General features: G+C 36.0%; 1 protein-coding gene across 1 annotated transcript in view; it reads left to right on the plus strand.

Moving 5' to 3' along the window:
- The first annotated feature begins 4198 nt into the window (after positions 1-4198).
- LOC114648423 (uncharacterized) overlaps positions 4199-26990 on the plus strand; it is a 53679-nt gene continuing 30887 nt past the window's right edge. Inside the window, exons 1-7 of the mRNA XM_051924723.1 lie at positions 4199-4346; positions 6365-6471; positions 7198-7288; positions 9529-9671; positions 12121-12215; positions 17573-17661; positions 25618-25740. Of these exons, the coding sequence (XP_051780683.1) occupies positions 4214-4346; positions 6365-6471; positions 7198-7288; positions 9529-9671; positions 12121-12215; positions 17573-17661; positions 25618-25740 (781 nt within the window). The 5' untranslated portion in view covers positions 4199-4213. The remainder of the gene's footprint in view (positions 4347-6364; positions 6472-7197; positions 7289-9528; positions 9672-12120; positions 12216-17572; positions 17662-25617; positions 25741-26990) is intronic.

Raw genomic sequence — 26990 nt, forward strand, 5'->3', positions numbered from 1 at the left:
TTGTCTGATCTTATTCTTATCAAACATTTGTGGCAGAACCTAACTATTATCATTAATTTCTAACTTAAGTAAATATAAATAAATCTTCCAGAGAAAATTATGTGCTAACAATGAGCAAAGTAATTCTTAGTTGTGAAAGGTACATCTATCCTTTTAGGATTGGTATTTTTATGAAGTTTTTTAAGCCTATTTTGCTGTTCTTTAAAATACTAGTTTTTAGGTTGCAGAATTAATTTCCGACGTTAATTTCTACCTAAATTGTTGTTTTGTAGCACTTAGTAATTTTTTTGCATTTTATTTCAAAACCATCTTGATTTTCAAGTGCACTATCATTTTATGAGTCCTGTTTTTAGGATGGAGTTTAGGGCATCTGACATCATTGATACAACAAGTTAAAAGGTCTCCTGTGATGACCTCTTTTTGACATGTCTTTTCTAGGTCACCTCCATTGTTTAAAGTTTGCCTCATTCTTATGGCAACATTAATCCAATATTAATGTACTGTATAGGCTTTATATTCTCCAATACATGTGCTATAAAACAAATAATTTTTAGTCAGCAAAAAATTAATTTCAATGTGTGGGGTTTAGTGACAATATTATCAAGACAAAATATGAATATATTATTGTTGAGACACCCAGAGTGCCAAGGATTATTGCAAACACAACAAAACCTGGAGATGACTAAGAAACAACAAATTGTGATCAAAAAGAAGAGAAAGGGGAAGGAAACCAAAGAAGCCAAAACAAGAGCAAGCGACCACAATCAAAGTGCAAAATGAAATTTGAAAGTGAGATACTGGAGAGGGTCATAACTAAAACACAAAATTGTAACGTTAAGACCTACTTAAAAATAAAAATACTTATCACTATGAAGGTCAAAAGGTTTTTTCATCTACCAAGTGATAAAGTGTGAATACTGCTGTATTTAAATTGTAGCCTCAGTTACATTATCAACATGAAAACAGTGGCCTTCAAAACAAGTCACGTAATTAAAGAAAACAAAAGTGTTAATAAATTAACTTAAATTATAAATCAGAAAATGAAAATAGTAGCAGAAATGGAATCTTTATTATTAAAAAAACAAACTACATACAAAAACATAAAACCAAATGTTAATACTATAGTCATTTGTAATTAAGAAAAATAAATGAAACCCAAGGTTTTAAGTATTTTCAAACGAAACATAGGAAGCAAACAAAATGTGCTTTTTTTAAAAAAATATGTTCTGATAATGATGCTAGGTTTATTCCCAATTTGTTGTGAAAGGCACAAACAGCTTTCTTTCTATTAGCTCCACTGTAATTATTTTTTCTTTTCACTCCTACCAACTATACTAATAATGCATTTTTGCAAAGCATCTGGATTTTGAGGTCTAAATGTATGGTCTGCACTACATAACCAGCTATCTTTTTTACTGTTTAAGTCTGCTTTCAACAAATCTAACCCCAGCTACATTAATCAAATTTTTTGTCGTACTTTTGTGTTTAATATCTACTAATTTGCACACAATTCCTCAAGCCCAATAATGCCAAGATCTCCTGGTCACTTCTTTGCTGGCGACCTTATCTTATTCTCACGTCAATGGGTGCAAGTCTACAGTTGGTCACACTTGTCCCCACACACACAGTAACAGTCACAAGGGCAATTTAAAGGTTGATAACTGACTTAAGGATTTAGAATTTCTTTAGGATTTAGTGTCTTTAGGATTTCAAATGAAAACTTGAGTAGCCAGAGAAAAATCCATACAAATGGTAGACAAGATTCAGGCTCAACACCATCCACTAATTAAATACAATTTAAAGGAGATGGGCTGCGCAATTATTTTTCTCACATCCTACCTGTTATCTTAACTAGTAGCTGTAGATTATCTCATTGTGAGTCAACTTGTGTGTGTGTGACCGTTCCATGTAATGAATTGGTGTCCCTTTCAGTGGCTTCTGTCTTGTCTAAAAGCCTGCCAAGACTCTAGTTCCCCAAAACAATGAAAAAAAAATGACATCTATAACTGTCAGGATGGGTGGAAAATTATTTCTTTCCAGTTTTTAAATACCTAAAGAACTTGACTTGCAATTTGATAAACAACTTTTATTACACAATATAATTATTTTCATAAAACTTGCCATTTTCATGTACTGCTGAGCCTTATATACTTTCAGCGTGTGTTTTTGTTCAGGTTATGCGAATTGCTGATTCTAAATTAATCTGGTGTGAGTGGCTGTTTGTTGTGTGTGAATTATGGTTGGTTCATTTGTTCCACCCAGTACTGCAGACACAAACCATCACACCCTGCAACTCAATAATTAAGTAAGCTAATTTAAACAATGGGTAATAGATGAATATGTGTGCATATATGTGAATAGGCCTTCAATGCTATGGCAGCCTCTAGAGTATAATGTTATACTTACACCCCAAGCTCTCAGAACAGGCCCAAAACTGTCTATTGGAAGAAGTAGATTCAGAAAATGGATGGATTTATGCTTGGGTGGTCTTTTACATTTATGTGTTTGTCTTTTGTCTATGGTTCTACAGTTGATTTGAGGCTGTAAGAGGTTGTATGGCACATTATGTACAAAAACAAAGCAGATCTCTTACATTTCAGATCACAACAATTATATAGAGTTATCTTTATCTTTCATTAAGGCTCTTAAGTACCCACACCCACATTCAGTAGACTGCTACTTTCTTGCATTAGTGGTAAGTGAGGGATAGAGAACTGTTACCACAGAGCAGCTTAATGTGCTGCATAACACTACACAAAAAAGGATTGCCAACCTCAAAAATGTAGTACCTATAAAAGGTAATATTATAAGTAGACAAAAGGACAGGGAATATAAATTCAGATGGATACACTCACTGCTGAGACTCTTTCCATACATTTCTATTTAGGTAAGTACTATATGTTTTAGCCAAGTGCTAAATATTTTACTTAAACTACAACCAAAAAGAAACAGTTTTCTGATCTGGTTAAGTTTAAAAAATGAGTCTTCACTTTGTATATATATATATACTAGCTGTGCTGTAAAAAGCCCGGGGTCCTAGAAACTATTGAAATCGTCAGAAAAAAAAATTGAAATGTAGAGAGGTTAGGTAATTGAAAGGAACTACTCTGGGCATCTCTCTCCTAGGAGGATTCGTATTGCCATCGCTTGTGTATTAGAGGCGGGAGGAAAAGTAAAAGGGATATTGTTTTGCTGATGTGCTTGTCTTGATTTGTATTAGCGACTAAAAGAGTTTCACTTTGGCAACAGAATCGCTTTCTTTGAGCTTCATGCTGTATCTTCGCACTTCTGGGCTGAACAGACAGACACACACACTTCCACGCATACACATTTATATATAAGATATATATATATATATATATATACATATATATATATGTGTGTGTGTGTGTTCAGTAAGGTTGAATTCTGAAATCCAGTATAGAAGGCCAGCCAGATGATTAGCTATTGTTAGTCAGCTTTATGGCAGCTTGCTTCAAATTGAAAACCAGTGAAAAAAGCAGCATGCAGAAGTCAAAATGTTTACAAATAAATTCAGATTTGAAGACCACCACAGATGGATGCAGAATCCAAGAATTTAAAAAGCTAAATCTGGCAGTGGATCCGGAGTCACCATGCTACAGGTCAAACTACTTGCTTACAATAAAATTGTCATGACAACAGAGGCATTAAAAGAAGAGTAGAATATTACGAGGGAAATGTATAACATAAAAATGACATCGGGCAGTGAGGTGGCACAATGGTTACTACTGCTGTCTACTGTATTGAACTTTCTGTGTCTGAATATAATATGTGTTTCTTTGTCTATTAAAAGTATGTGTCCTCCTTCGGTTTATGAAATTGCCTTGGGGTATACCAATTTTCTTCCTCATGTAGTAAAGATATGCAGGGTAGGTAGGCTGGTGATTCTAACTTGTCCCTGTGGGAGTGGGTGTATATGGGCTTGTTCCTGCATTATTCTTAATGTTGCTAGAAACATCTCCTGATTCCCCCTTCCCTGAATTTTATTAGACAGGTTTGACAATATTATGCAGTAAATTGCTTTTCTAAGTAGATGAAATTTGTTTTTACCTTCAATAAGCAACATTATGCACATGAAACAGTACTATAACCTCTGTTACTAATATTATTACTACTACTACTTCTGGTACTATTTTGAAAATAGTATGTTTCATTTATTTTCATTGTTGTTTACAGTTCAAACTTTTATGGAATGTTATCCACAGTAGTTAAATATGTAAGTCAAACGTGCAGTGCTGGCTTGTTTACAGATAAAGATGGCTTTCCTGACCTGGACCTTGTACCTGACCACCATGCTCCCGATGGTGACAGCTGTTTCTATTCTGGTATGGTAAATTCCATGGGATATGTTTGCCTGTTATTAAAAAACAATAATAATATAAAGATAGTAAGGTTACATTTTCCAGTTGAAAACATCAGGTCAGTCTCACTTTGTCCCGCTTGATCACCTTATGCAGTAGAGACACTGGGTGTTAAATTACCAGAGCTGGTTTGCAATGAAGATTAAAACCATACATTCGTTCTCTGAAAGACCACGGCCATTAAATTTTGAACGAACACTGAACAGTATTGAGTGATATTATTACTTTACCCTGACTCCAAATAATACAACTTAAATTGTAAAATATCTTAAGATAAACTACTCAGAAATTTACTTACTGGCCTGTACTTGAATTTATCAGTTTGGGCAATTAATTATTGTAAACAGCAAAAAAGAAATAAATAATTCAGTTAAAATGATTATAGTTTTCTTCAACTTAACTTTTACTCAAAAAGAATCACTAAATATTTGATGGCATGTTAAAAGATTAACCTAAATGATATAAAAATAATTTAGAAATTTTATCATTATTATTTTTTATTGATTTTTCTTACCTCATTGTGCTATGATAACCTTTTCACAATGTGGCAATACATCTAGCAGTAATGTCCTTTAAATGGGTGGGTGGCAGTTTTTTCACCAATAATAATAATAATAATAATTTACAAGAAAGCTAATGCTTTCTATTCAGTATTACAAACTAATGGATTTGAGTAGAAACTAAAACATACGTTTTGCTGCCTCATATTTTCTGTGACCATGTGTAAGTGCTGTATACATGTATGTGTATTTTTGCCCATTATTCACATGTTCATATGGGTTGTCTTTGCATATTCTGGTATCCTCCATTATCTTAAAGATTTGTGCATTAGTTTAATTGACCAGGGGAGATTCCTTGCCTTGTGCTCAATGCTGTTGAGACTGTAATTGCAGAATTACGTAAAAGAACAAAGGCTTGCTGGTTTGTGAATGTTTGGGAGTTTACAAATTGATATATTTATATTACAAAAAATATTTTTTACACATTTTTCATCATAGTTTTCAGTAAAACAAAATGTGACCTGATTTTCTTAAAAATGTTAACTTATTTATATTTTAATAAAAACTAGAAGCATGTTCTTTATTTTTTCCATTTTTTTCTAAGTGTCTCTTATTCTTTTTTTGTTCCCTTTCTGTTTTATGTGCTACAGTCAGGTAAGCATTCTTTTTACTTCTTAACAAACATTTGTTTCTAAAAATATGATCTGTCTCTGGATGATTAGTAACTTTGTTAATTTACGGATCATGGGAAAAAATGTGAAACAATATGAAATCCATCATTTAAATCTAGTTAAGGCCATTACTCATTGCATACAGCATTACTGTAACCTTGAAAACACCTTTTCTTCATGGGTCAGCAGTGCTGTGTCATGGTCACTGATTATGTGAAGTTTCCTCACTCACCTTTTGTCTCCTTTAATTAACTGCAGTTTCGTTCATTGTTATGTTCATAAGTAAACTTTAATCACCCAGATATGAGTGAGTGCACACAATGTAGGTGTGTGAGTGTGCTCTGTGAAAGACTGGCGTTCCAAAAAAAGTTTGTTCCAGTCAGGATAGGTTGTGACTCCTTTTGGCCCAGTTTTAGAAACTGCAGGCTTAAAAAATGCATTGATAATTGTTAATTTTATTTAGCCACACAGTTTAAAATAAACTTAAATATTATCAGCAATGAAAACCTAAGTTATAACTCTAAATCACATCACACAGCAAGTGATGAGTTTGAATTGATCAAAAATAGTTATATACCAAGGAGTATGGCTCTCGCAATAACTCATATAATGACTCATTTTCAAAAAAAGGTGTCACCAATGATGATATTGTAAGAAGATATTTCTTCATATTCTCCTCCATTCTGGGGCAATGCATTTTGGGTAGTCTTGGAGTAAAGCACCATAATTATTATACTCTATCCTTTGCTGTTTATGACTAAAAATATAGTTTCTGTTAGACAATATTTACAATGTTTATTGTTCATCTTAGATGCAGAAATCTCCACCGAAAGTCTGGAAATTCAGAAAATTATTGTGGACAAGCACAACAATCTAAGGAAAGCTGTGACTCCGGCGGCAAGCAACATGCTCATCATGGTACAGTGATGGGAAATGGTTCAATGGATCAATTCATAAGAATTCTGTCTACATTTATAGAAAGCCTTTTTAAAGGAAAACATTTTACTTAAACCTCTTTCAGTGAATGCAGGCTAGATCACCATTATCACATTTCATTTTTTTTTTTTAAATATTTCTTTGAATGATACCATTGTGGCTTAAAAAGACTGAACAGAGCACATTATGAATACACAGAATAAATTAACCATACCAACACAAAAGTACAGATGGTAGCTTTATTTAACTGGCAAGTATTTTAAAGATCTTTTTATGAATAAAACTCTGCCTTGCACAATCAGAAAGCTATGATAAAGAATGCAGTTCACACTTTTAAAATACTTTCTGTTTTCATCTCTTTGTAAGAAGTCCTGTTCATTTGCAGAAATACTTCACAGAATGTCTTTGGTTATCCCCTTCCTCTACTCTGACTCCATTTGTTAATCTCCTTAATAAGGACAATGGCCTGTCTCGTCTTATTAATCATGGCCATTCAACTAAAGAACTTAGTGGGATTTTACATTTTAGAACACACATGATTTCCTAATGAATATACAACTACGTATAAGGTTGTATTTGCTGTTTCCATTAGCAGCAAGAGTGACAAATAATTGTTTTAATTTGAATTTATCTATAATCATCATGAATCTCTATATTTACAAATCATTGCTTCATATTGTTTCAGTGTACTGTGAATTTTTCTTACAGCAATGGAGTAATGAAGCTGCATCTAATGCTAAAGAATGGGCTGACACCTGCAGTTTCAACCACAGCCCTTCATTTAAAAGAAAGATTAGCAGTAAGTAATCCTAAATGTTTATGGCTCCTAAATGTTAAAAACAATCTTCTGGGTAAAAAAATTAATGCAATGAAAGCACAAATATGTTATACTGTAAAAGAAGAGTCAGTACTTATACCAGGATAATTTTAAATCACCGGCATTGTGGTTTCAAATCCCAAACCAGTTGACGTCTGCGTGAAGTTTGTGCTTTCTCCTTGTGTTTGTGAGGATTTTCTTTCGGGTATTCTGGTTTTCCTCCCACAACTACAAAGATGTTCAAGGGTTCATTAATTGTCATGTGTACAAGCACCGGTACTGTGCAAATTAAAATGCTTACTTACATATACCCTCAGAGACAGAAAACATGCAACACCAATAAACATTGTTTATTAAGTAAATAAGTAACTGATTGTTCAAGAGTTTTATCACCTTTGAGTATGAGTTGGTGATGTTGATTGATGATTCCAAAGTGGTACAGTTGTGAGTGTGAGCATGGCCCTGAATTGGATTTGAACAGTGTATAGCTATCTCATATAAGCTGATTTATGTCCATTTGGCAGTTACATTCTGTTGGGTGCATTCAGCATTAATGCACTTCAGCACTACATGCAATTCAGCACTACATTTATCAGTTCAAATCATAAATATTTGCAATACTATTAAGAATCCTACAGCAAATAACATACAATTTAGACAACAGACAAACTGCCATTATAACTTAATAAAGGAAAGTTTAAATAGAAAACGTTTAGGAGTTAAAAAAAATATGTTTATATATATATATATATATATATATATATATATATATATATATATATATATATATATATATATATATATATATATATACACTAGGGGATTCAATCCTGCTCACTTTGCTTGCCAACCACTTTGCGTCTCTGCCACTGTTGTGAAGAGGGGGGCTGCACGCACCCCAAGGAGACACGGTCGCTCCTCCGAAATCCCCTCTTAAACGGTGATATAATGGGAAACAAATACAGGTTTTTTTTGCCTCCTCTTTGCTCGATCAGCTGCTGGCTTGCTGCTGCTGCCGTGCTGCATGATCTGGATTTCACACGACACTTCGAACATTTAAAAGCCTGTACAGCAGCTGTATTACTCTTTGTGTTTTATTTCCGGCCCCAGGCATGGTTAAATCTTTTGGCACAATGTCCTGTCTCGCGGGAGGTGAGTTCTTGATATTTTTTAGTTTATAATTTAAAAACAACATCACATTAAAGTTTGATAAATTCTGAAAAGAATGATACCAAACATATATATGTAGGTTTTAAAATAAGCCGATATAAAGCATGACAAAAACGTGACATAAAATCATTGCACTTTTAGGCTTAGGATTTTATATATACGGCATTCACTCCCATATCACCATAATGTGTCAGAAGGCACGGCACGCACCCTGACCAAGTGGGGCATCAGAATAGCACATAAACCCACGAACAATCTGCGCATGGTCCTGTTTAATGCTAAAAACAAGAAATCGACAGCCGAAACACGAAACGCAGTTTATAGTATTCCATGCAATTCTTGCTCAGCGGTATACATAGGACAAACGTCAAAAAGAATCTCAACACGTGTACAGGAACATCGCAACGCCGTCAGAAGAAAGGACGCACTATCGTTGATATATGCACATACTAAATCGACAGGAAAACACATTCAACTGGGACAACGTAAAAGTAAAATTTAAGGCCAGTACTAAAAGTGCCAGAGAGTTGGCTGAGTCTTGGCTATCAGATGAAAACGCCATCAACAGACACTTGGACATAAATCCAGCATATGCCAACTTAAGAAGGACATGTACACAATAATTAAACTATACAACCCCCCCACCCCCACCCCACCCCCCCTTGATCATACTGACTTAGTCACCTCCACCCACCCCCCCCCCCCACTGAATGTGTTGCTATATATTGCCTTTGATTCTTGTAAGTCTAAGCATTATCCTCTGATGAAGACCCCTGATAGGGGTTGAAAGCTCAGGAATAAAAAACTATTTTATGATACGTGATTTGTTTCTTCTCCCTTCATGGATCTCCAGCTGCAAATATATATATATATATATATATATATATATATATATATATATATATATATATATATATATATATATATACAGAAAGTAGTTCATTCTATTTACTGCTGCTTCTGACAGGTGGACTGTACACTTGTGAAACTGAAATTTTGATTATTACTGAAATATGTTGAAAATAAATTACTGTTTAAAAAACTTTTTTTAGCTAGTGGATGTGGAGAAAATCTTTACATGTCTACAGAGCCAAATTCTTGGGAAGATGCAATTCAAGCCTGGTTTGATGAAGTTGAAAATTTTACCTATGCTGTTGGAGCTAAGAATGGGGAAGTTGTTGGACACTATACTCAGGTAAATTTGAACTTCTCATCATAATCTTACTATTAAATTTGTGTCTAAATTAAAGAAATATTCAAATATATACTTTTTTTGTCAGCATGATAACATAATGGTTAGTGTTGTTGCTTCACATCTCTAAGCACAAGCACTACATCTTGCAGCGTAAGTGTTTGCTTTATGCTTAGTGCAACTGGAATGTACAGCTATATAGCAACCCAAAACCTAAAAAAAAATGTGGCTTCAGAAGGTGAATGAAGTCTACTGAAACACAATGAGTTTCTAAAAACTTGAAAAGATAAGATCCAGAAATTCAGTAGCTCACAAATTAACTTAAAACGGTTAATTATATTTAAGTAATTAACAATTTGCACTACATTAAATATTCAATTAATATAACATAATATACTCAAAATAGGAAGTTAGCTGCAGCTTAAAGTAAATATCTTCAATTTAATGATACATCAAAAATTAAACATATTTACAATGATTGCTAATACTGTGTTTACAGTTCATTAACACACTTCCTTTAAAAAAGTAATTAAAAAGAAACCTTAAAATTTATAATAGTCATTACTCCAATGAAGGATAAAGTATTAGAAGAGCTTATAATACTATAAATTTACGATAAACATACTCCATATTTTTTGAATGAAACTGGAAGGAATCAACACAGGGAGAAACATAAAGAAGCAATGCATAGGCAAAGCGCAATGCACTATCTAATGATTATTTGTCCCTCTGGGTTTACTCATGAGCGGCATGGTGGTGCAGTGGGTAGCACTGCTGCCTTGCAGTTAGGAGACCCGGATTCGCTTCACGGGTCTTCCCTGCGTGGAGTATGCATGTTCTCCCCGTGTCTGCTTGGGTTTCCTCCAGGTACTCCGGTTTCCTCCCACAGTCCAAAGACATGCCAGTTAGGTGCATTGGTGATTCTAAATTATCCTTGGTGTGTGTGTGCCCGGGGTTTGTTTCCTGCCTTGCACCCTGTGTTGGCTGGGATTGGCTCCAGCAGACCCCCGTGACCCTGTAGTTAGGGTATAGCAGGTTGGATAATGGATGGATGGGTTTACTCATACACAGAATTTGCCCTCAGTGCTTAATTGTGTGGCTTGCCAATATTACCCAACTCACAAAAAAAAAAAAAAAATGAAAGCTTAGGTCTTGTTAGATCCCACCTCCCTTTCCAGCCCTTTTTCCACATAACATTGAGCCTGTCTACCTGATCTTCTGACTGTGGATTCATTGTAGCACTGGCACTGGGCAACCATTAAACCATTAAAGTCGACAGGGTTATTGTTGTCTGTTATGACATTTGATAGTACAGCTACAGTCATGTTACTTTTAATAGCAGAGAAATTATAATAATGTATTATTATACTATATTATATAATCTATAACATGATGCTCCCAGATTCAGTAAATTTAGAGATGTGCTATATATCAAGTCATGAATCTGTTTTACAACTCAGCTTATGCTTCAAGTTACTAAACATCATTTAACTTTAACTTTATTAATAAAAATCTACATTTATATTGGATTAGAAATGGCAAACACAGTGGCAGAGGCACAGTTTGCAGTAGAGTAATCATACCTTCTGCCCAGAAGGGATTTTTACTGAATGCCTCTCAAAAACAAGCCAAACAGTACAATTCCAGTAAAGAAGAAAAAATGGGTTCAATGATGCTCTATTGGACTTTACTGGCATTGCACCTATCATGTTGGCTGCCAAAATCAACAAGTTACGGGTAAAAGATGTTTCCCAAATTGAAGACAGGTGGTGAGAGGAACTGCCATGACTGGAAAGGGGATCTATGGTATTTATTAATACATTAGTTAATTAAGGGTAGCACAAAGACATGTTGGCTAGTGTTGCTTCTCTAAGGTCTGAGATTTCAATCCCACACCAAGGTTTCTATGTATGTGGACTTTGCACCTAAACTGCTTTCCTCTGGAAACTCTGGTTTTCCTCCACATCCCCAAGATGTATAAGTTACGTTAACTGATGATTCTAAATTAGCCCCTTGTGGGTGATTGTGAGAAGACCCATTGATAGAGTGATGTCCTGTCCAGGGCTGGTTCTTGCCTTGCACCCAATATGCTCAAGGGAATCCTACTCCACCACATCTATTACATAGAGTAAGTGAGTTCAGGACAGCGGCATTTTTTGGTAAACTTGATATTAGTTAAGTTCATCCACTGGTACCAGGGGTAGGCTCTGGCTCTACCAAACTGTGAAATTAATTATACAAGCTCAGGAAATGATTGAATGGATGGATAGATGCTCAGTGGTGGTAGAATTAGGCACATTACACATTAATGTCTCTGTCTTTATTCTATTCAAGTGGTACATATTAAATAAAATTGACAGTAAGGTAGACCTAAAAGCAAAATTAAATAATAACAGAAGTGAATCAGATGTCACAAAATAAATAATTAATTGTGTTGGCTTTTCCCGTTCAGGTGGTCTGGTACAGGTCCAACCTGGTGGGCTGTGCTGTTTCTTCCTGTGAAGACTCTGACTACAATTACTTTTATGTTTGCCAATACTGCCCTCCGTAAGTACAGTTTTCTTTTTTTATAGTATTATTTGCAAAATTTCATGCTATCATGCTTTGAATTTACCATAAAATGAATAATATACATAATTACAATCAACACTGCAAGACCACCACTCTCTTTACAGTGCTTAAACACTGTTGTTTAGCCTTTTGACAAGAAGACCACTAGTCGGCTTGCAGGCAGCTGCTTTTCACTTTCCTAACCTTATTTGCGTCACTGAAACTGCTCTGCACACACCAGCCATGTGCAGGTAATGCTGACAGGTTTTCAGGAAGACATTTGATCGACAGCTAATTATTAATTAGTTAGAAATTTCAATTTATCTTTTTATTAATACACTTATTTTATTCAGGGAATGTGGAGTGATGCAGAGGTTAACACACAGCTCAGTTTGCTGTCTGTGCAGAATTTGCAGCTAATCTCCTATCTTTAAGGTTTATTCTCTAACATTTCAAAGACATGCAGTCTAAATCAGCTGAGTCCTCCAAATGAGCCCCGTATGTTTGAGTGTGGGTGTGTGAATAAGTGTGTACTGCAAAGGACTGGAATTCTCTCAATGTGTGGGTCCTGCCTTGAACCTGATGCTTCTGCTAGAGCACCCAACAACCCAAAATAGTAATGAACAGGTTTCATTAAATCAAGAGATGAATGAGTGGACTTCCTGCAAGTAATATCACTGATTGAAATGTGTTAACCTTTAGTATGAATTGTGTCCTCCTGGTATTTTGTTACCTTTACAGTCATATCAAACATTCATTCATCATTTACTTATTTGGCTGACACCTCCAAGGCAGCTTAGAATATTTGACATACAGTTGGTTCCATTTCTTTTGTTTATCTAAGTTGAGCACAGGCATATCAAGTGACTTGCTTATGGTCACATAGTATCAGTGGCAGGATTTGAACCTAACAATCTAAGGGTTTGAGGTTCAGAGCCTTAACCACTGTGCCTGTCACAATATTTGCACTTTACAAAACACTATGAATAAATTAGCAGATTATCATGTTCCCACAGTGAGACAAAAACTTAAGACATAAATACTGTATATTGTGATCGTTTTTAAATCACACATACTGTATTTCCTTATTTTGTAAATCTGTTTTATTTAAAAGGAATAAATTTAAATGCAAGTACCAATCATTTTAAGTTCTGATAGAAAATCTATCAACTAATCACGTGAGTCCCCCCTTATACCTTAAAGTTCATTAAATAAATGTGCTATTATCTTCAGTCATAGATAAATATTCATTTTTAAGCCATGGACATCCAGAAGATATAGTGCAGGGCCAACTAATAAATAAATAATGAGAAGCAATGGATGACCATCAACTGACAAAAGCATGAAATCTATACATGTAAAGCACCTTTGGTCTTTGCTTTTGGGTCATCACATAATGCAAACTCCCTCCAAATAGTAAAGCACACTTTGGCCAAATGTGCTGTTATAGTGAGAAATGTCAGTGAGGAAGCAGGTGAGGACTTTAATCTGACTTTTCTTTGTAAAGAGGCATTTAGCTAAGATAATAACTGATAACTCAAATTCCTGATTTAAATTTTTCAATTCGTAGTTTTTATTTTTTATATATCATTAATCAATATGCTTTGCTAGGCTTCATTTTGGTTTTAGTCATTAAGCTGATTATTTTTGTTTGTAATACTGGTCATTAATTTAAATGGATCTATTGGTATTGATAAATGCAGCTGACATGACCAGCACCCTTTTCAGTTTATAGTGTCTGAATTATTAGTAGCACTGTCACAGCTATTGCATTTTATATGGATGGATAAGTTACTGTTGTTAGCCAATTGTTTACAATTTAAGATTTAACTGGAACTTTACAATATAACTTAATGAAGCACAAGTAAATGGTCATTGCTAAAGTGATTCGTCTTTTCACTTTCATAGAATAATTGCTGAACATAAAGACACCAAAAAATGGCCTGGTCCTTTCATGAAAAGTAGCCTGGAAATCATAGAGGACATGACGACATGACCTTTATGACACAACTGTCTTCTGTTATAATTACCACATCGACTCATGCAGACATCTTTTCATATGATCTGCAACGTCAGTGACTACCTCTGGGGTATGAATGGAAGGCTTTCTTAGTTTTGATGCAGTGGTAGTGGAACCAGTAATACTGTATACCACTTTTTCACCAACTGCTGAACTATGTGGTTTGCAGGAGAACTCATAATGAAGCATTTTTCTGCAAATCACTCAAACAAAACACCTCAACTTGAAGGAGCCAAACCAAACATCTTCTACTCCTTCTTTTGGCTACTCCCGTTAGGGGTTGCCACAGCGTATCATCTGTTCCATATCTTCCTGTCCTCAGCATCTTGTTCTGTTAAACCCATAACTTGCATGTCCTCTCTCACCACATCCAAAAACCTTCTCTTAGGCCTTCCTCTTTTCCTTTTGCCTGGCAGCTCTATCCTTAACATCCTTCTCCCAATATACTCAGCATCTTTCCTCTGCACATATCCAAACCAACGCAATCTTGCCTCTCTGACTTTGTCCCCCAACCGTCCAACTTGAGCTGACCCTCTAATGTACTCGTTTCTAACCCTATCTATCCTCGTCACACCCAGTGCAAATCTTAACATCTTTAACTCTGCTACCTCCAGGTTTTTCTCCTGCTGTCTGGTCAGTGCCACCGTCTCTAGCCCATATAACATAGCTGGTCTCACTACCATCCTGTAGACCTTCCCTTTCACTCTTGCTAATAACTGTCTGTCACAAATTACTCCTGACACTCTTCTCCACCCATTCCACCCTGCCTGCACTCATTTTTTCAACTCTCTTCCACAATCCCCATTATTTTGTACTGTTGATCCCAAATATTTAAACTCATCCACCTGCGTCAACTCTACTCTATTCCACTGACCTCCCTCTCATTTACACACATGTATTCTGTCTTGTTCCTGCTGACCTTCATTCCTCTCCTCTCTAGAGCATATCTCCATCTCTCCAGGGTCTCCTTAACCTGCTCCCTACTATCGCTACAGATCACAATGTCATCAGCAAACATCATAGTCCATGGGGACTCCTGTCTAATCTCTTCTGTCAACTTGTAAATCACCATTGCAAATAAGAAAGAGCTCAGAGATTATCCCTCATGTAATCCCACCTCCACCTTGAATGAATCAAACATATAGGTCCATAATCACAATATGCTGCTTCCTTAAATATACAGTAATCCCTCCTCCATCGCGGGGTTTGCGTTCCAGAGCCACCCGCGAAATAAGAAAATCCGCGAAGTAGAAACCATATGTTTATATGGTTATTTTTATATTGTCATGCTTGGGTCACAGATTTGCGCAGAAACACAGGAGGTTGTAGAGAGACAGGAACGTTATTCAAACACTGCAAACAAACATTTGTCTCTTTTTCAAAAGTTTAAACTGTGCTCCATGACAAGACAGAGATGACAGTTCTGTCTCACAATTAAAAGAATGCAAACATATCTTCCTCTTCAAAGGAGTGCATGTCAGGAGCACAGAATGTCACATAGATAGAGAAAACAATCTCTAGCAAACAAATCAATAGGGCTGTTTGGCTTTTAAGTATGCGAAGCACCGCGGCACAAAGCCGCAGGGAGAGAGAGAGAGAGAGAGAGAGAGAGAGAGAGAGAGAGAGAGAGAGAGAGAGAGAGTTTGTTTTTCAGTCAAAAATCAATACGTGCCCTTCGAGCTTTTAAGTATGCGAAGCACTGTGCAGCATGTCGTTTCAGGAAGCAGCTGCACAAAAGATAGCAACGTGAAGATAATCTTTCAGCATTTTTAGATGAGCGTCCGTATCGTCTAGGTGTGCGAACAGCCCCCCTGCTCAATCCCCATACGTCAGGATCACAGATAGTCAGCGCAAGAGAGAGAGAAAAGTAAGCAATCTAGCTTCTCAGCCATCTGCCAATAGCGTCCCTTGTATGAAATCAACTGGGCAAACCAACTGAGGAAGCATGTACCAGAAATTAAAAGACCCATTGTCCGCAGAAATCCGCGATATATATTTAAATATGCTTACATATAAAATCTGCGATGGAGTGAAGCCGCGAAAGGCGAATCGCGATATAGCGAGAGATCACTGTATCATGTCTACTCTCCAGCATACACACAGATAACAAAACTAACAAAATGAAGCAAAAAGTACACAGGGACTTAACCTGTCTACTGTTGCAACTAAAACCACGGTAAGGCTACCTGCTGTGCACGAGGCTAATATCTTTTGTGCCACCCTGGATTGCTTGATCACGTTTGATCTTTTGGTTACCATTAGGATTGTTGTGGCAAAATCTTCTCATGTTTAATTGAATGATACCAGATTTGTGAACCTTTCTTGGACAAAAATACGCACAATTTTACATGAAAGCACAGTATAGTTTTCTGAATGTGAAAATGGACACAAATTGATGATATCTCAGAAACCACCCCTTAAAAAGACATGTCTATTTTTTCCATAAACATTTAGTGTTTACACCCTTCTAGAGAGAACTTTAAACATGATACAAAGCTATATTTATAATAAAATTAGCACTAAATTAGCATTAAATTATACTACTTTGTTAAAAAAATTTGAAGGCCCCAGATCAATGCAAATTTTGGATTCATCTGTCCATGTTCATTGATGTACTTTATCAAAACAATAACACTTCCTACGAGCAAAAACAACACTGCATGGCACAGTTACTCATACACTGCCAGTTCAGTGGCAACAATTAATCTAACACACACACACCTTTGTGATCTGGGTGGGAAACCATAGATTAGATAGAAAAGCCTACGTGGGAAGTATACATAGTAGTTCTAATTACTTTACCGCTAATAAACGTTTTTGCACGATAATGTTTGCAAAACCTTGTGATGTCTCCTACGTTTACATTTATTTTCCTAACAAAGCGACTTATAAAACAGGTCAACATAATAAAGTAAACCTCAGTCTGAGGGACTGTTTTGAGCATCACAACTGACCATCTCTTAACAATTAATAACAGTTCGGCAAAACTTCCAGACTGACAGTCTTTAACACTTCTTAAACACATTACATTCTTAAATGCCTCTTAAACACATCTGTCTTTCAAAGCAACTCCATCCATCTGACAATCAATTTAGTTAATCTGCTTGTTCCATTTCAGAACCCCTTGGAACTTTTAAATCAACATTTATTTAGTAGTGAAGATGATACAATATAAACAGAAATAGACAGCACTATTGTTAAATTTCACACAATTTTAGAACTTCACTTACCTTCATGTACAGTAACTAATAACAAGATTATTAAACCAATCATCTTGCAGTTTCCTGTGTATAATAATCATGTAATATGACAATATCTGTCTGTGTTTTAACAGTGGAAATTATCAAGGTTTACTCGCTACTCCTTATAACGCTGGTACACCATGTGCTGACTGCCCACAGGCTTGTGAAGATGGTCTCTGCAGTAAGTGTGAAATAACATTCTTTTTGAACATTATGATATGCTTTCTAATCAATATCTGATTCTTGTTTTCCATCTCCTTCCATAGTCCCATCCCCCTATTCTGCAGCTCATTTCATTTTTTTCATTCAATCCTGGGTTTCACTTTTTAATTGCTGACATTCCCTTCTGTTTTCAGCTGTGTCATTCAGCAACCCATTTTTCCAATACATCTAACAGCTCTGCAAATGTTGTCAGTTAAGTCAGAATGTCAAGAAGAGTTCCTCAACATCAACAAAGTGGAGTTTATTCAGTCAAAAACATAACAGGAAAACATGGAGTACTAATTAAATTAGCAAACGCAAATAATGTTCCTCACTGATAGTTACTGGAAGGGCTGAAGAATGTTACTGATATGATAATACCTGAAGCTTCAAATCTGCATTTCATCATGTGAAGATTTACTTTACAAATTTAAGTACTGTAGAATGGCCAGATAATGCTGGGTGGTCTTTTCTTTAGTATCCACACTGTCTAGATCTTTTGTTTTTTCCCTTCTCTGGCCATCTACCCATAGCATACTTTACTAAATTGGACATTGACTTTTACCTAAATATTAGAGACTTAAAAAAAGGGGTTTCCTCCATTTGACCTATTTTATATCATTAAGTTTTCCTTTGACTATTTGTAAAGCACTTTAATTTACAATTTTGTTATGAAAATGTGCTATATAAATGGATGTTGTTATTGTATGATTATCGTCTTGCCATTTCATTAGAAGGCTTGCACATCCACCCAATGTCCTAAAGTGAACACAGGTAAACCTTTCACTTCCTATTTATCCATATCTCTTGAAAATGCCATGTCTTTAGAGTACACTGCTAGCAAGCTCATGCTCCAACCCTCCTCATGACTACAAACACAGTGGAACTCCACCTTAAGAAACAGCACAGTGACCTCGGTAGCCAGTGGAGCAACTACAGCCCTTAAGCCAAGGTTGAGCAAAGTCTATCCTGGAGGGCCATAGTGGGTGTAAGTTTTTGTTCCACCCCAATTTCTTAATTATTGATGCTGAAACACTGATTGCTTGAGCAACATTTTTATGCTTCATTTTATTTGTGTTTCTTGTTATGATTTTCAGCTTCTTTTAGTCAAACAGCTGTATTCACAGTTTTTAATTGTTCCTTATGAGGAATAAGATGCAAATGACAAAGGAACCAGCAGTTCTATAATATTTTTATTTTATTAATTTTCATTGTAATCATTCCATACAAACAGATCAATTAATAACCCAACAAATTTGAAGACTAATCAAACCCCACCCCTGAGAAGGAGAGCTTAGCTAAAGAAAAATTGCTTTAGGCTTTTTAATAAGGCAACATTAAACAAAAGAAAGGGAGAAGTAAATATCTATGTAAATAAGAGATGGAGAAGGGAGTTAAATGCGATAATAGTTATTTCTCTTATTCTAAAATAATATTGATTAAATCCTGCCATGTTTTGAAAAAATTTTGTACAGATCCTCTAACTGAAAATTTGATTTTTTCCAATTTCAAATAATATAAAACATTGGTTTCCCACTGACTTATCAGAGGAGACTTAGGATTCTTCCAATTTAACAAAATAAGTCTGCATGCCAAAAGTATAGTGAATGCAATCACCGTTTGCTTGTCCTTCTCCAATTCAAGTCCATCTGGAAGAACACCGAACACAGCTGTTAATGGGTTAGGAGGGATTGTGACCCCAAGGCTGTCTGAGAGGCACTTAAAAATTTTTGTCCAAAATGATGTTAGTTTGGTGCAGGCCCAAAACATGTGACCCAGTGAGGCAGGAGCTTGGTTGCAGCGCTCGCAGGTTGGATCCTGGCCTGGAAACATTTTGGACAGTTTTAAGCGAGACAGATGGGCTCGATATATAATTTTTAGTTGAATAATTCTATGCTTTGCGCATATAGAACTCGAGTGAATTCTCTGCTTTGCGACCTTCCACTCCTTTTCTGATATATTGATTAAGAGATCTTCTTCCCAATGTCCTCTTGGATCTTTGAAAGGTAGGGACTCTAATAAGATTTTATATATTGCGGAAATAGTGTTTGTTTCCTCGAAATTGAGCAGTATTTTTTACAGCATTGTGGAGGGTGCAAGGTGGGGGAAATCGGGCAATTTCTGTTTAACAAAATTTCTAATTTGATGATAGTAAAAGAAATGTGTAGCTGGGAGGTTGAATTTTGAACATAATTGTTCAAAAGATGTAAATATGTTGTCTATATAAAGATCTCTGCGCATTTTAATCCCAAAACTTTTCCAGGTATTAAAAACTGGATATACTTGCGAAGGTGGAAAGAGGTGGTTCTCTTGCAGAGGTGCCACTGATAAAAGATTTTCCATCTTAAAATGCTTTCTAATTTGGTTCCATATTCTGAGTGAGTAAAGCACAATTGGGTTTTTAGTATATTTGCGATATCTTTCATTTATTGGAGAGCAGAGCAGGGAGTATAAAGAAGTACTACAGGATTTTACTTCTATTGCGGACCAAGCCTGTGTATGTTCATTTATTTGTGTCCAGGTTTTTATGGCTTGTATGTTTGCTGCCCAGTAATAAAACTGAAAATTAGGTAAAGCCATGCCACCTTCTGCCTGAGGTCTTTGTAGGGTCGCTCTTCGAATATGTGGGTGTTTTGAGTTCCAAATGAATGAGGTTATTATTGAATCTAACTGTTTAAAAAACGATTTATTGATATATATTGGAATGTTTTGAAATAAAAAGAGAAGTTTAGGAAGGATATTCATCTTAACAATGTTAATTCTTCCGGCTAGAGTGAGATGAAGGGTTGACCATCTATGCAAGTCTTGCTTAATTTTTTCCATACAGACGCCAAAATTTTGTTGATAAAGAGCTTTATGTTTACTTGTGATATTTACCCCTAGGTATTTAAACTGATCTGCTATGGTTCTCCATCTAACTCATTTCTGTTTATGCCTGCATGTATTCATCCTGCGCTATCTGGTTTAATAAAATATTTGAAAGAGAAAAAGGTGAAGGACTGAAAATTACTTATTTGCTTTAGACTTTAAATCATTTGGATGATATTCTTTTGCCTGAAGAAGGGGCCTGAGTTGCCTCGAAAGCTTGCATATTGTAATCTTTTTAGTTAGCCAATAAAAGGTGTCATTTTGCTTGACTTTTCATGATATTCTTGGAAAGGAAAAGATTTATGATATAAAGACGTAACACGGTAGAATGAAATGCCTAACAAGCCAAAAAATTAAATAAGATCTGTTATTGGTGTCCAATTAAGGGACAAAAACCTGCAGCCACTACGACTCTCCAGGACTGATTTTGGCCACCCTTGTTTTAAGCCCTTTTATTTAAAGGAGCAGGTTCCCATTTGCATTCCTCCCTTGTCAGAAACGGGACCTTGCTTGTCTTATGTTGGTGTCCTCAGTTACCATATAATGTTTTTGGAATATAAAGCCATCTTACTCACAGTCATTTTGGATGTCTGTGTCTAACTACACTGGTATAAAGAATGTTTCTTCCTCTGCCAGTGTAGCTTCATTAATGTTTAGTCCTTTAATCACCATATACAATTTCTTGTATGAGGAATTTGTCATTTATCTCATACCCCAACTTACTCTCCAGAAATTTTTTTTTTTTGGTTCAGAGTGCAGGGTCAGCTATTTGTACAGCACCCCTGGAGCAAATGCAGGTCAAGGGCCTTGCTCAAGGGCATCACTCCTGGGATTTTGAACCAGCAACCATCGAGTTACTAGCCCAGATCCTTTACCCACAGAACCACCTAGACAGCGCATACTGGTGCTTACTGATGTATTTCCCTTCCCTCTACCATCTTTAACTCCCTTTTGCCTTTGCCAGCCAGGTAGACTATTGTAAAATCTTCAGTGTACAGTATAACATCTTACATTTTCTTCAGTTCTACGTATCTTTATTTCCATGCTCCATCTATCAGTCAATACATTATCAAACCCACTTAATCCAGTGCAGGGTCATGGAGGAAGCTCTACACTTTTAAAGATCAGAGTTTTAAGCTTGTTAAACATCACCAGTGTAAGATTTCAGAACACAAATGTTTTATTTAAAATCAGCTCCTTTCTTGGCAAATAGTTTTATATTAGACTAGCCGTCCCCTGCGGCTCCACCCACGTAGTAGTGAAATGGGACAGTGAGGAGGGCCCTGCCTGGCTCCTGACGTCATGCATCCTCCTTCCCCTCGGCCAGCAGCCTCTGTCTTGGATTACTATGAATATATTGCTCCTGAAAACGAACTATGATTCTTAGCTTGATGAAGTTGCAAAATCAACCGGAATGTTCAAGCAAATTATAGATAAAAACCTGATCTAAATCTGTTAAGTAGTTCTCTCATGAAAAGTGGACAGACATACAGGTAGACAGACAGACTTTAGATTTTATATATGTAGAGACATATTGATGCTTTTCATAAGTCTGCATTTTTACAAGTACACACTGATTAATGGACACATTAAGGCCAATAGAAGGAGTTGTTACTGTTTTTTTGTGGCTATGTTGCTGGACTTCAATATTCCAGTGTAATGACTACCAATGATGAACTACATGACTCTGGGCAAGTTAGTGATGATGGCTTACTGTATACTATATTTTGGAAATATGTAAACATTTGCATTGTGCACGTATGATTTATAAGTTACTTTATATTCAAGAATCAGATAAATGAAATATTACATAATTTGCACAAGGTTTAGTGTTGGTGCTACAAAGTTCCAGGTACCTGGATTTTATTTCAAACCTAGTAACTGTCTGTGTAACATGTGCACATTCTCCATGTGTCTGTTTTCTCCAAATATTCTTACTTTGTTTCACATCTCTAAGACATGTACATTAGGTTAGCTGGTGTCTCTAGCCTGCATTTGTGACTGAGTGTGGGTGCAAGTGTGCCCTGTAGTTTTTTTACTGGAGTGCGGTGAGTTCAGATGGATGAATGAATTTTGTGAAGAAAGTTTATTTTATAAAAACTAGGGGGCTTTGCATCTCTGATGCTCACGTTGTGTAGAGGGGGGCTGAACGCACCCCAAGGAGACACAATCGCTCCTCAGACACCCCCTCTTAAATGGTGATATAATGGGAAACACAGTTTTTTTTTACCTCCTCTTTGCTCGATCAGCTGCAGCCTTGCAGCTGCTGCCATGCCGCATGATCTGCATTTCACGCGGCGCACTTCTGTCACATCACCTATGTCCATATATTCGATCTCTTTTCGCTTTTACCTTTTCATCAATATCGCATTGAATTTTGATTCCGTGTTTGGAATTACAGTGTGACAACGCAATGTATAACTGCCTGTGAGTGAATATTGTATCTTTCTCTCTACAAGAAATGTGTCTGACATAACCACGCAGGACTTTTCCAAATCTCTTTGCATAAGCTCTTGTTGTCTTGCGGGATGTGAAAGTGTCTCTGAGACAATCACGTCTCATCTCCTTGCAAGATTTTTTTTTTATAATAGAGAGATATACAGTGCTTTTAATGAAATATTCAGCCTTTGGAAGTTTTCACATTTTGATGTTATGCAATCTAGAATCACAGTGGATTTAATTTTGCTTTTTTGACACTAATCCACAGTAAATGAACTTTTAATGTCAATGTGAAATCTCTGCAGACTTTACAGATATCAAACATATAAATACTCACCCTCTTCAGGTCAGATGCACCTTTAGCAGTCTTGACAGCCTTGAGTCTACGTGGAAAGATCTCTATCAGCTTTGCACATCTGGGTGCAGCAATATTTCCCCATTTTATGTTGCAAAACTGCTCAAGCTCTGTCAGGTTGCATGGGGATTGTGAGTGAATAGCTTTTTTTTTAAAATCCAGGCACAAATTCTCAATTGGACTGGGATCTGGACTCTCCAAGACATTCAAATTATTGTTTTTAAGCCATTCTTATGTAGGTTTGGCTTTATACTTGGAGTCGTTGTCTCGCTAGATAATCAAGTTTTCTTCCAAGGTTTGGGTTTCTTTCAGAATGCATTTAGGTTTTCCTCCAAGATTTCTCTGTATTTTGCTGCATTCCTCTACTCTCTCAAGCCTTCCAGAGCCTGCTGCAGAGTACCATTCTGACATCATAAACCTGCCACCACCTTGCCTCTCGGTGGTGATGGCGTGTTTTTGATAATGTGCAGTGTTCAAACATGCTGTTTAGTCTGACAGCCAAAAAGCCCAAATAGAACCTTCTTCCAGCTGACTTCAGTGTCTCCCAGGTGCCTTCTGGCAGACCCTATCTGAGATGATAGATAGATAGATAGATAGATAGATAGATAGATAGATAGATAGATAGATAGATAGATAGATAGATAGATAGATAGATAGATAGATAGATAGATAGATAGATAGATAGATAGATAGATAGATAGATAGATAGATAGATAGATAGATAGATAGATAGATAGATAGATAGATAGATAGATACTTTATTATTCCCAAGGGGAAATTCACATACTCCAGAAGCAGCATATTGATAAAAAAAATAATATCAAATTAAAGAGTGATAAAAATGCAGGTATAACATACAGTATCTTTGTATAATGTTAACGTTTACTCCCCTGGGTGGAATTGAAGAGTCGCATAGTGTGGGGGAGGAACGATCTCCTCAGTCTGTCAGTGGAGCAGGACAGTGACAGCAGTCTGTCGCTGAAGCTGCTCCTCTGTCTGGAGATGATACTGTTCAGTGGATACTTTAGTGATACTGTTTAGATGCTATGCACATGTATTTTTTTTAACAGTGACTTAAGAGTGTGCAACTCTTCCATAGGGCTACAATTAATGAGCACCTGAACAACAGTTGTTGTATGTACAGTCTCTCCAATCTCAACAACTGTGGCTTGCAACTCCTTCAGAGTTATCATAGGTCTCTTGATGACCTCCATCACTAGTCTCCTTCTTGCGTGATAGCTCAGTTTTTGTGGAAGTCTCCGTCTAAGCAGATTTGCAGCTGTTCCATACTCTTAATTTTTATACTGATGGATTTAACTGGACTCCAGGAAACACTCAGTGACATGTGCTTTTTATTAACCTTTTTAAAGAGTTGTTTAAAGTGTTATTTTGTCTTCATTTTGTATGTTAAGCCACGGTACTGACTCACCTCAAGTTGGACTTTCCTGATGAGATGCATTTAGACTACAGTCAACTGAAACCTATTGACTACAGACAATTTAGTTATTTATGTGACCTCTAAAACCAATTGGTTGCACTAGGGATGATTCAGGTGTGTCATATTAAAGGGGGTGCAACACTTATGCAATCTTTCATTTTGTATTTTAAATTTTTATTTAATTTAGTTTGATTCCAATAGATCTATTTTCAAGTTGACATTAATAAGCATCAAAAAGCCAAGTCAAATTCATCAGTGATTCAACGTAGTTTAACAATATAATGTGAAAACTTCCAAGGGGTGAATTTGTTTTACAGGGACTGTACCAGCATGCTCTTTGGTCCTGAATTAGAATGTTGCAAGTTTAGATGAATGAATGAAAGTATGAACTTTGTAAAGAAAGTTTATTTCATCAAAATATTCAACTATCAACAGAACAATAGCACTTGCATTCAATAATTACTTTATGACTGAATTATCACTAATTTTGCTTTTTACAGTAATGAGAAGTCAAGCAAAATGACACCTTTTATTGGTTAACTAAAAAGAATACAATATGCAAGCTTTCGAGGCAACTCAGGCCCCTTGTTCAGGAAAGCTTACATATTGTAATCTTTCTAGTTAGCCAATAAAAGCTGTCATTTTTTCTTGACTTCTCACTAAATTCATAATGGTTAACACGGTACAACACCCTAGTACCTTTTACAGTAATAAAGTGTTCAATCAGTTTTCATATTTGTGAAGTTTCTATTCAATAACTAACTGTTTATAAACCTGATTGTTTTGGCTTGTGCAAACTAACCTTTCTCTTCTGTTTTTTTTCTCTTTCATTTAAGACAACCCCTGTCCCTACTTCGACAAATATGGCAACTGTGGTACTCTAAGAGATAAATTTGGATGCTCTTCTTCTGTTGTATCTTGGTGTCCAGCTTTATGTAAATGTACCAGTGAAATAAAGTAAACATGTGTAAAAATAGGAATATAATTATGGCAAGCACAAATACATTGGTAATAGAACCAATAGATTGACAATGTATAAGAGAATAATAATATGTTTTACATAGTGGAAATAATTATGTCATATTTAAATGTAATATGGTGCTTTCAATCTTGTTTCTTTCAAAATTACTATTAAATATTTTGTTCATTTCCCTATATTTTAATTATCTGTTTTTTTTCTTCTGAGATAATTTGATAGAGACATAATAATGTGCTCAAGCTTGGTCAACATGAATTAAAGAACACTACGTAAATATGGTACTTCATCATTTTACAGATTAAAAACATTTTCACACAATGAGAACACAATCAGTCAACATTATGACTTTAAGGCTCCATAGTAATCCAGAATTTGGATTTTAAGAAACATTAAGATTGTGTAATACTAGGAATGAACTACAAAGATGTGCTACACAATCTGGCCATGGAGGGCTGCCATCATTTAATCAAAAGATAATTCCTGGCTGCATTTTTACTCTTGTTGTTTGTCTGATCTCTTGTTGCATCTACTTTGGAACTGTGAAGTCAGAGTTAATCAGAAATATACTCTTCTTTTTGTAAATAGCAGTTTAATGAGTCTTACAAATTAGTTACAATGAATATGCAGTTCCCTTGCTGGGTATTTTACATGCCATCAAACACACAAATCACCCTTTAAAATATATCTAACAGCATAACAATACAATTCTGTACATTAAAAGTTGTGGTTTCACCCATGCCAGCAATAGCCTAAAGTGGGAGCACAAACAGAATCCTCAGTTGCATCTTAGGAACTGGTGTGAATTTTAGCTGCTTTCACTACTCTGCTCAAAGAAATCTCACAGTGAACCACAGCAGAGTGTCCATGTTTATTTGACCTTGTCTTCAACTAGACTAATGGCAGAGCACTGCAATGTGCATGTTCATACTACCCATAAACCTTTGGGAATGTGTTATATTTCATCAGCTTCTATCTGTTTTGGTCACAGTGCAATTTTCAAATTGCCTTTACTTTTTGATTTACCCTCATATATAATGACCTCTAAGGCACAGACATCAGAAGTGTGTCTGTCTTACGGAAAGAGTGCTGATCTTATCAAGAGGGTTACTTTCCTCGGCACTGACATGTCTCTTCCAATGAGGTCAGTAGACAGATTGGGAGAGCATGGGGGGGTCATGAGGTCACTGGAAAGGGGTGTGTAGTGCTCCCGATATCTATGCAAAAGGACAA

The sequence above is a fragment of the Erpetoichthys calabaricus genome, chromosome 3 (genome assembly GCF_900747795.2).
Source record: "Erpetoichthys calabaricus chromosome 3, fErpCal1.3, whole genome shotgun sequence".
Taxonomy (NCBI): Eukaryota; Metazoa; Chordata; class Cladistia; order Polypteriformes; family Polypteridae; genus Erpetoichthys; species Erpetoichthys calabaricus.